The 10,240-nt window shown below is 44.2% G+C and overlaps 1 protein-coding gene across 1 annotated transcript in view; it reads left to right on the top strand.

The window, feature by feature from the left end:
* The first annotated feature begins 880 nt into the window (after positions 1 to 880).
* Positions 881 to 10,240, top strand: part of LOC124594420 — a 127,867-nt gene continuing 118,507 nt past the window's right edge. The window contains exon 1 of the mRNA XM_047132790.1: positions 881 to 1,276. Within this exon, the coding sequence (XP_046988746.1) occupies positions 881 to 1,276 (396 nt within the window). The remainder of the gene's footprint in view (positions 1,277 to 10,240) is intronic.

The following is a 10,240-nucleotide window of genomic DNA, read 5'->3' as shown; positions in this document are numbered from 1 at the left end:
CTGATTCTATTTCACCACCTTATGCTAACTATATATCAAGACTTATCTTTGCTACAACAACACATAAGACGCAAGAATGAGATCGGTGTGTGAATCGTCGAACCTCGATTGCAAGACTAAATGTACAATTTAGGGAAATAAGAGGAGCTCGCACACGCCTTCACAAGGGAAATTAAGTGTAAAGTAGTTTCGCATATGCATGATGCAATGTAGCTGATAAGAAATTGGCAAAATATTCATGGTGTTTTTCACTGTTTTGATCTTAGAATATTGTTCCCAAATGTAAGTCAAAAAGGCGAGTCCATCGTGAATTTGCCGATCGATGAGGGCGTAGACAATATGGCCCAACAACCACACAGCAGTATTGTGTTTTGCACGTGGGAAATATTTAAAGTCCGGTACAATGACACTGTCAACAGAGACGTGGACCGGCGTAGTTCGAGTAATGAGAGTTATCATTGACTGGCAAGTCCTCCACACATCGGAAACATGACATAGGAGGCTGTGTTCTTTGGTGTCAGGCACGCCACACCTGCCACAGTTGGTGGAGGCGAGAACCTGAATATCGGCTAAACGCTGATCGGTGGGCAGTGTGTTGTTAACAAGTTTGTACCACAACGCAGACACATCGGACGACAGAACACTGTTATTGATATTTGACCACACTTGCTTCCAGTTTACAGTAGGTAGGCGAACTTCCAGTTTATTAAGCGGAGGTTGTCCCATCAATTCGAAATAGTGTTGCTGTGCTGTCCTGGTTGGTTGAACGCCCGTCGTATTCTACCAGTAACCAACGGAACAGACGATTCGTTTTGGTTCTAGAAGACGAAAGTGATCGATATCGTGAAGTTTTCGACTTAGCCTATCGAGGAATTGATGTATGAGGAGAGCGCCGAGGTCGGTCCGGCCGAGGCCGGAAGATTGCCGAGGAGCCGCGACCGCAGCAGCGGACAGCTCTGGCCTCGGCGTCGTCGCCGGCCCGGCCGCGTCTTTCCTGCGGCGCGCGCTCGCTTCCTGCGACAGCGCCCAGCGCCCACCGCCGTCGCCTTCCGCTTCCCGGGGCAGTCACTCGCGCGCGTCGCCTCACACGCTCAACCTGGCTGGCGCTGCACCGGCGCCCGCGCTTCACCTCACCATCACCTCAGCTCTGCACACCTCCACCGTCGGCGACGCCATGCCGTCCTCTGCCTTGCCGCTGCTCTTGCTGCTCCACATACTGACGGTCGCCGTCTCGCCGTCCGGACACTTGCACAGAAAGGACTCTCATCGGAGCAAGGTAAGGGACCACGATACCCAGCGTGCTTGCCGGTTTATACAGGTTGGCGCACGAAAAATACCTTCTCTGCACGATAGCAATGGAGATATTATCGAAGACAGCGCTGCCAAAGCAGAGTTACTAAAGACAGCCTTCCGAAATGCCTTCACAAAAGAAGACGAAGTAAATATTCCAGAATTCGAATCGAGAACAGCTGCCAACATGAGTGACGTAGAAGTAAATATCCTCAGAGTGGTGAAGCAACTTAAATCACTTTTAAAAGCAAGTCTTCTGGTCAAGACTGTATACCAATTAGGTTCCTTTCGGAGTATGCTGATGCATTAGCTCCATACTTAATAAACATATACAACCGTTCACTTGATGAAAGATCCGTACCCAAAGTCTGGAAAGTTGCACAGGTCACACCAATATTCAATTAGGTAGTAGGAGTAATCCACTAAATTACAGGCCCATATAGTTAACGTCGATACGCAGCAGGATTTTAGAACATATATTGTGTTCGAACATTATGAATTACCTGCCGGCCGGAGTGGCCGTGCGGTTCTAAGCGCTACAGTCTGGAATCGCGTGACCGCTACGGTTGCAGGTTCGAATCCTGCCTCGGGCATGCATGTGTGTGATGTCCTTAGGTTAGTTAGGTTTAAGTAGTTCTAAGTTCTAGGGGACTGATGACCACTGCAGTTAAGTCCCAAAGTGCTCAGAGCCATTTGAACCATTTGAACCATGAATTGCCTCGAAGAAAACGGTTTATTGACACACGGTCTACATGGGTTTAGAAAACATAGTTCCTGTGGAACACGACTAGCTCTTTGTTCACATGAAGTGTTCAGTGCTATTGACAAGGGATTTCAGATCGATTCCGTATTCCTGGATTTCCGGAAGGCTTTTGACACTGTACCACACAAGCGGCTCGTTGTGAAATTGCGTGATTATGGAATATCGTCTCAGTTATGTGACTGGATTTGTGATTTCCTATCAGTTCGTGGTAACTGACGGAAAGTCATCGAGTAAAACAGAAGTGATTTCTGGCGTTCCCCAAGGTAGTGTTATAGGTCCTTTGCTGTTCCTTATCTATATTAACGATTTTGGAGACAATCTGAGCAGCCGTCTTCGGTTGTTTGCAGGTGACGCTATCGTTTATCGACTAGTAAAGTCATCAGAAGACCAAAACAAACTGCAAAACCATTTAGAAAAAAACATCTGAATGATGCGAAAAGTGGCAGTTGACCCTAAATAACGAAAAGTGTGAGGTCATCCGCATGAGTGCTAAGAGGAACTCGTTAAACTTCGGTTACACGATAAATCAATCTAATCTAAAAGCAATAAATTCAACTAAATACCTAGGTATTACAATTATGAGCAACTTCAGTTGGATGGAACACATAGTAAATGTTGTGGGGAAGACTAACCGAAGACTGCGTTCTATTGGCAGGACACTTAGAAAATGTAAAAGGCCTACTAAGGAGACTGCCTACACTACGCTTGTCCGTCCTCTTTTGGAATAATGCTGGACGGTGTGGGATCCTTACAAGATAGGACTGGCAGAGTACATCGAAAAAGTTCAAAGAAAGGCAGCACGTTTTGTATTATCGCGAAATATTGGAGAGAGTGTTACAGAAATGATACAGGATTTGGGCTGGACATCATTAAAAGAAAGGCGTTTTTCGTTGTGACGGAATCTTCTCACGAAATTCCAATCACCAACTTTCTCCTCCGAATGCAAAAATGCTTTGTTGACACCGACCTTGATAGGGAGGAACGATCACCAAGATAAAATAAGGGAAATCAGAGCTCGTACGGAAAGATATAGGTGTTCATTCTTTCCGCGCGCTATACGAGATTGGAATAATACAGAATTGTGAAGGTGGTTCGATGAAACCTCTGCCAGGCACTTAAATGTGATTTGCACAGTATCTATGTAGATGTAGACATGTAGGTGTAGAAAAACAGGCCCTTAAATACACACGGCTCGCCAGTTACGCACGAATCAATTCGTAAAGATGACTCGAGTAAAGTTGATAGGTCGCATCATTTTGTTGAACCACAGCATACGCCATACGCATGTTCATTGGTGCGGCTCAGGGAGAAAGCAGGGGGGGGGGGGGGGGGGGGCAACTGTGCGTAAAATTCCTCAAAGATTCTCTTATATATACCAGAGTTTACTGTTGCTTCAAAAACTATGGGACCCACAATCATAGTAGTTGACAAGGCACAGAACACTCCGATTTTTTCACCGTGAAGACGTTGCTCGTTAATTGTATAGGGAAGGGATCAGAAATTGTAGATGGGGTCCGGATACTTTTGAAAATTTTTCTCGAGTCCAGAAGAAAAAGCTCGTATTCCTTACTAGTTTTTTTATTTTCACTCACAAAATACGAAATACAATAGATAGGCATATTTGTATTAAAAAATCAATGGGAGAAATTACATCTGCGGTCTTGAGCCAGTTTCTTAAATTTAGATTCACGTGGGGAGCAGCGTAAGCGAGCAGTGACTTCAAAGTGGGCGGCCGTTATCCATGAGCGAAACTTGTTTTCCAAAAAAATCCATTTTTGAAACTGGAATTTCATAAATATATGTGGAGCCAAACGTAGCAGCCAGGTATATGGCTAATCTTTTGCAACGTTCTTATTTTTCTGGGACATGTCTACTTCAAAATTCTTCAGGGGATGTGGTTCATACGTTTGCAAGGAATGTCTTCCTGCCAGTCTGTTATCTCCATTTGGAGTAAAGGCTTTGAAAGGTAGAACAACTACGTAGCCACATCCGTCCATTCTGCCGCTGAAGAAATTTCAAAAGGCGATTTTAAGAACTGCGACAGCTTCTCTGTCTCCAAAATGTCTTGGAATCTTGCTGCAGATTCCTTCTTAATATTCGACATAAAATTTGAGAATTCTGAAATGTCTGTTTCAGATTTACTTTTGTATTCAAAGATTCAGCTTGCAACGGAAAGAGGAGACACTTTTGTCGGATCACACATTAATTTCCCATTTCCTTGTAGCGCGGTATTCAGCGCATTTAAATGTTTCAGAATCTCTTTCAAGAAAGCCACAGGTGGCGTACTGCGTTCTTTTGATAGGAACTCCAAATGGTTTCTCGGTTACTGTGAATCCTAATTTTATAAGGACGTTACATCTTCTTTTATTAGCATGAAACGGTCAATCACTTGACTTTTACATAGCCAACGAACATTACTGTACTGCAGTAAGTCAGAATGCGCCGAATCGCACTCAGAAAGAAACTCTTTGAACTGTCTGCGCTGCAGAGCAGAACGGGACCTTATAAAATTAATCAACTTGGTCAATCTGTCGATTACTTCTTTCAGAACCACACTAAGTTTTCCACAAAGGGCTGCCTGGTGAATTATGCACTGATAAGATATTAGCTCACCATTCTTATCTATGATTCTCTTTAGTAGTTCTTCTTCAGTTAAAAAAGAGACCATTTTAATATAACTAATGTTTCATAAATCATAAAACGTTTTGCATAAATCTTATCCGCGAGTCTTGCCTCTCAACGGCAAAATTGTTAACTGTTCTTCTCTAAATTTTTTGCTTTCAATATCCAAAAATCGCACGAAAATTGACATTTGTTCTTCATCAACGACGTCGCATGGTACAGCTAGTGCTATGGCGTAGCAAGGGGGCTTCTACAGAAGTTCGAGCTACTTTTATTGTCAGCAGCCAAAATTTCGATTCTTCTTTTATTACTCCTAGCCGACAATGGAATACCTCGAATTGCGGCAGCAACATCCTGTTTCTCTTCAAAAAGTGCCACGGTCACTTCCGACATACACTCTTTTACTACATCAGAGTATGAAAATGGCTTCTGGTGTTTACTAATAGTCCAACATACACGCATCGCAGCTTGTGCAGATTTTTCTTGCTCGCAAACAGAGCGAGCTAGGAAGGCCGTGATTTTTTTGTAAGAAGCTAGATATGCCTCGAGTTTTTCTTGACGAGCTTCATGCCCACAGCAAAATTTTTATGGAACTGCTGATGAGTTGTTTGACAGTGTCGTTTTAAATCGACACTTTTAACAAGTGCGACAGTTCTGTTGGATATGAGGCAGACTGGAACAGCTCCAGGCCTATCACGCAGCGTATGTTCAGTCTACTTAGCAAAAAACTTCCAATTTTCACTAGCAACTTTACGCTTCTTAGGGTTCATATCACTGCAGAAGAGAAGTTGCTCCTACTATATCGCAACAATTACTGAGAAGTCGCGATAAAATTTGTATACTTTATTTATATTCGTTCTTTATAAAAATACCAGCGCCCGGCACACAGCACGTGCCAACGCACCGCAAAGGAGCCACTTCCGTGTAAGATGTATGCTGTCGCACACCCAAGGAGTCGCACCGTAAAGGAGCCGCACTGCGAAGGAGGCGCTTTGTTGTGAAAGATCAGCCGCCGTCGAGTGAACTAGACTGAAGTTTCATAAAGTAACTTTAAACTCGTTCGAGTTACGAGCACAAAAAATGGTGTTTAAATGAATGTGCTTTCTCTGATTTAATGTAGGTTTCAGAGGTTACCAGAGTGTGAAATCGATGTATAAAATTTTCTTGTTGCCGGCCGGAGTGGCCAAGCGGTTCTAGGCGCTTCAGTCTGGAACCGCGCGACCGCTACGGTCGCAGGTTCGAATCCTGCCTCGGGCATGGGTGTGTGTGATGTCCTTAGGTTAGTTAGGTTTAAGTAGTTCTAAGTTCTAGGGGACTGATGACCTCAGAAGTTAAGTCCCATTGTGCTCAGAGCCATTTGAACCATTTTCTTGTTCATTAAATAAAATTCCTGTGTTTGCATTCGTTTGTTCAGATCTTTTATGTGGATCGACATAACACGTTGCGCCGGCCTACCAGCTTGCTCCCTTCCGCCCCCGCTCTTCAGCCCACTCCCCTGCGTAGCTACTATGTATTTAATCTACCTAAAACTAACCTTTAAAAATTCTAATTATTCAGAAGTTAATTGTACAGTACTAAATACGCTCAAACGAAGACTTATCTACAGAAAAGTATTTTTTAAAATAACTTGAGTACATAATTTATAATTTCAAAATATTTTTGGAAGGCCAGTTTTTGATCGATCGCGGTTCGGACCTGGACCGCGGTCCGCCAGTTGCCGACCGCTGGTATAGGGATTGTTTGTTGACCAGTATCTGGTGTTTTGGGAGTTCACGTGTCCTGTCGGATGGAACCAGGTTTCATCACTACAGAAGTGAATCCAACATTCCACTCTCAATTGTTTGACATAATATTTCACACGTTTTGCGTTACCTTCATCCATCACTTCTTGAATACATGCCATTTTGTAGAGCTTCATCCCTATGTGGTGTAAAACACGTTGTCAAGATCTACGCACAATGTTCACTTGTGACAATTTACGGGTCGATTTCTTTGGAGTCTGGGCCATTCTTTCTCTGATATCCACGATCACTGCAGTATTCCTTTTTGCGTTTGCAACTGACCCTGTAGCGCGGCACTTTGTCACCAGATCCTGAATACCGCTCTTCGTTGGTATTGAAACGCCAGGAAACTTGTTTGCAAAACCGTTCCGCGTTTCCTTAAAGGAACCGGTAGACATGCACGCCTCCACTACTGCGAATACTTTCTGGAAGAGCATAAATTTAGCTGAGACATTTACTTCACAAGTGTCAACCAAGTCGCAACGGCTTTCGAACTAACAAAGCAAAACTTAGTGGCAACAACTTGGAAACAACAGATTACTATTGGCGGGCGACAGTGTGTTGTCTGTCACTCGCGGCCGGATCTTCGTGTGCCACCCATCATAACAGCGTGAAACAGAACTCCACTGACAAACTTACCGAGGCTGATTACCTTGTGAGTATTTTAGTATACACGGTCCACAGTTACCAGCGGCTCGTTACAGAGCAATAATGTAACTGTGATTTATTCAGTTTGTTACCGCAATCTTGACAGCCATGAAGAAGTCTGTAATATGCGATAACACCGAGTAACCTAACAGCCTTGAAATGCCAAACTATGGTGATGGGGTTGCCGTCGGTGTGGCAACAATTCAGCGTAGCATCGTTGTCCCGCTCCCCATTGCATTCAGTGAACCCGTACACGAGGTGCCTATCGGTGTGTACTACTGGTAACTCACAACTGAAACTACCGGAAAACAAAACCCTACACTAAACCGAGCACTACTAAATGCAAACTTGAGGGCAACGAGTTAAAGAAGGCGTTACTGTTTCCAGAATGAGATTTTCACTCTGCCGGTGGAGTGTGCGCTGATGTGAAACCTCTTGGCAGATGGAAACTGTGTGCCCGTCCGGGACTCGAAGTCGGGGCCTTTGCCTTTCGCAGGCAAGCCATTTACTAGCAGAGCTGCCGAAGCATGACTCATGACCCGTCCACACAGATTTTCTTCTGCCAGTACCTCGTCTCCTGGCTTCAATTCGCGAGTCGTGCTTCAGGAGCTCAGTCTAGCAGGCACGGTAGCTCAGCGTGTTCGGTCAGAGAGCTGGTTGGCCTCTGTAACAAAAAAACTGAGTGGAAGAATCAACAAACGAACTTGAACGGATGTCTTGTGTCGTCCGCAACGACAAAAAATGGTTCAAATGGCTCTGAGCACTATGGGACTTAACATCTGTGGTCATCAGTCCCCTAGAACTTAGAACTACTCAAACCTAACTAACCTAAGGACATCACACACATCCATGCCCGAGGCAGGATTGGAACCTGCGACGGTAGCAGTCGCGCGGTTACGGACTGAGCGCCTAGAACCGCTAGACCACCGCGGCCGGCAACGACCAAAAACAACGATCAACAACGAACAAAATGAAATAAACAAAAAAGGTCGGTAGACTACTTGCCTGCGAAAGGCAAAGGTTCAGCATATAGTTTTAATCTTCCTGGAAGTTTTGGCATTACTGTAGTCAACAACATATACCGTGAGCGTATAGAAACAAGACAAGTAGACACCCAAATTACCATCAACATTTCCACTGCCGGCACTATTTCTGGCCGGCCGGAGTGGCCGAGTGGTTCTAGGCGCTACAGTATGGAACCGCGAGACCGCTACGGTCGCAGGTTCGAATCCTGCCTCGGGCATGGATGTGTGTGATGTCCTTAGGTTAGTTAGGTTTAAGTAGTTCTAAGTTCTAGGGGACTGATGACCTCAGCAGTTAAGTTCCATAGTGCTCAGAGCCATCTGAACCACTATTTCTGTCCAGTATAAATACAAAGCTAATTACGGTAAGAAACCAAACGAAATGTTGTAATTGTGTAACGAGCCGCCGGAGACAATGGGTCTCTTATACCAAAATATTCAGAAAACATCCCCGAACTACCCCTGAAAGTTTGTTGATCGCATTCTGTATCACCCAGGTGTCTCTCCCAGACGGAGCATTTTCTCTGCCGTTTCGGCTGATACTTGCGGTTTAGTTTCTGGAATGTGTATCTAGTGTTAGACCAAACAAATGCTGTTATATTTATTGGACGCCGGTCTCTGTTTACTCTTTTCACGATCAAATTCCTGAACGCTGCATACGTGCTACTACACCTAACGGGCGCGATGATCTGTGTAAAGTAACATTCCTCACGAAACATTGAAAGCATTTAAACGACCAAGCAATTGAAGAACGATGGCAATTACCCACTTTTTGCACCTTATTTTCTCAGCATACATTTCGGGCTTATTTTCCTATCTTCCGATCACTCAGAACCAATACAGTCTTTTCTTTCCATTCTACAGACCGATCCACGAACGATGGCGGTTCGCCCATGTTGAGGCACGGCCTGGGATTGCATTGTTGACGACTCCAAGCGACAGTTGCGCTTCTGGAAATCGTTTATCCTGCAAATTATGTCTCTCGCTTGCTTATCCAGAATTTATTACTTACCACCACAATCAGCGATGACAACTTGCAACAAATGGAATCGAAATTCACTAAACAACTCCCTACTATCACGTTTAATGCTCACATTAGCTACGGTATTTACAGCAGAGCGCTCGGAGTACTACTGAGCGCTTATTGGCTGTCGGAGAATACGTATCGTGGGCGTGCACAACAAGCCTAAACTCGACCGCCGTCGTTCGTGACTCCAACTATAGATGCCACGGCTGTTTTTAGCGGTTTGTAGCGCAGTAGTTCATTCTTCGATTGTTAAGCAGTTTCCGCTCATGCCTAATTGTTATATTGGTACCGGCATGCACCCTGTTAGAAACTCTACATTGCTAGAGCGATACATTCGCCATCCGGCCAGTTGCCACCTTCTCGTGGTCGCAAAACTAACATTTAATAAATGGGACAAATTGAAAATTGACAAATATTGGCGTCGTTGGCGGTCGTGGAGAAATGAGAAATGACCAGAGTTGGGGGAGGGGAGCGGGAGAATGTGTTATTACGCAGGGGAAAAGGGAGAAAAGGAGAGGAAAGGTCATTGGACACGGAGCTCTTGCTGGATGTGGTGGACAAGGACAGACGAGGAAATCGACCGTGTCTTATCAGAGGAATTATTCCGGCAACAGGCTTAAGCGTTTTAAGGAAACTACAGAGTCTCTAAAGCCGGTTATCTCGAAGGGGCACGGACCTCACTTCTTCCAAATGCGGGTCCAGTGTCTCACCACTACCCACCTTTCTTTGTACCTGTGTTCATAGTCGCTATTACTTTTTTCATAACTCCGTAGTACCGGCAATTGTTAAATTTTATTCTATTTTCGTACTGTTGCACAATTTTGGCCTATACCGTTTTCAAGTACTTGAGCAAATTTCTTACCTCTTTGATCACGATGGCAAATACTGACATTTTCGTGGAGGGTAATATTACAAAGAAATTCTGTCAAATTCTGTACACTGCAACATATACCAACACATGTACTTTATAAACATAAAAATGTATCTAGGTGCTTGAAAATTGTCTAAGGCTGAAATTCAACAATAACACGAAAGTAAAATAAAAACTTACTGTTGCAGGAATGGAGTTATTAAACAAAACTTTACA

This window comes from Schistocerca americana, chromosome 2 (assembly GCF_021461395.2).
Source record: "Schistocerca americana isolate TAMUIC-IGC-003095 chromosome 2, iqSchAmer2.1, whole genome shotgun sequence".
Classification (NCBI taxonomy): Eukaryota; Metazoa; Arthropoda; class Insecta; order Orthoptera; family Acrididae; genus Schistocerca; species Schistocerca americana.
This window is presented reverse-complemented; position numbering and strand designations above follow the sequence as displayed.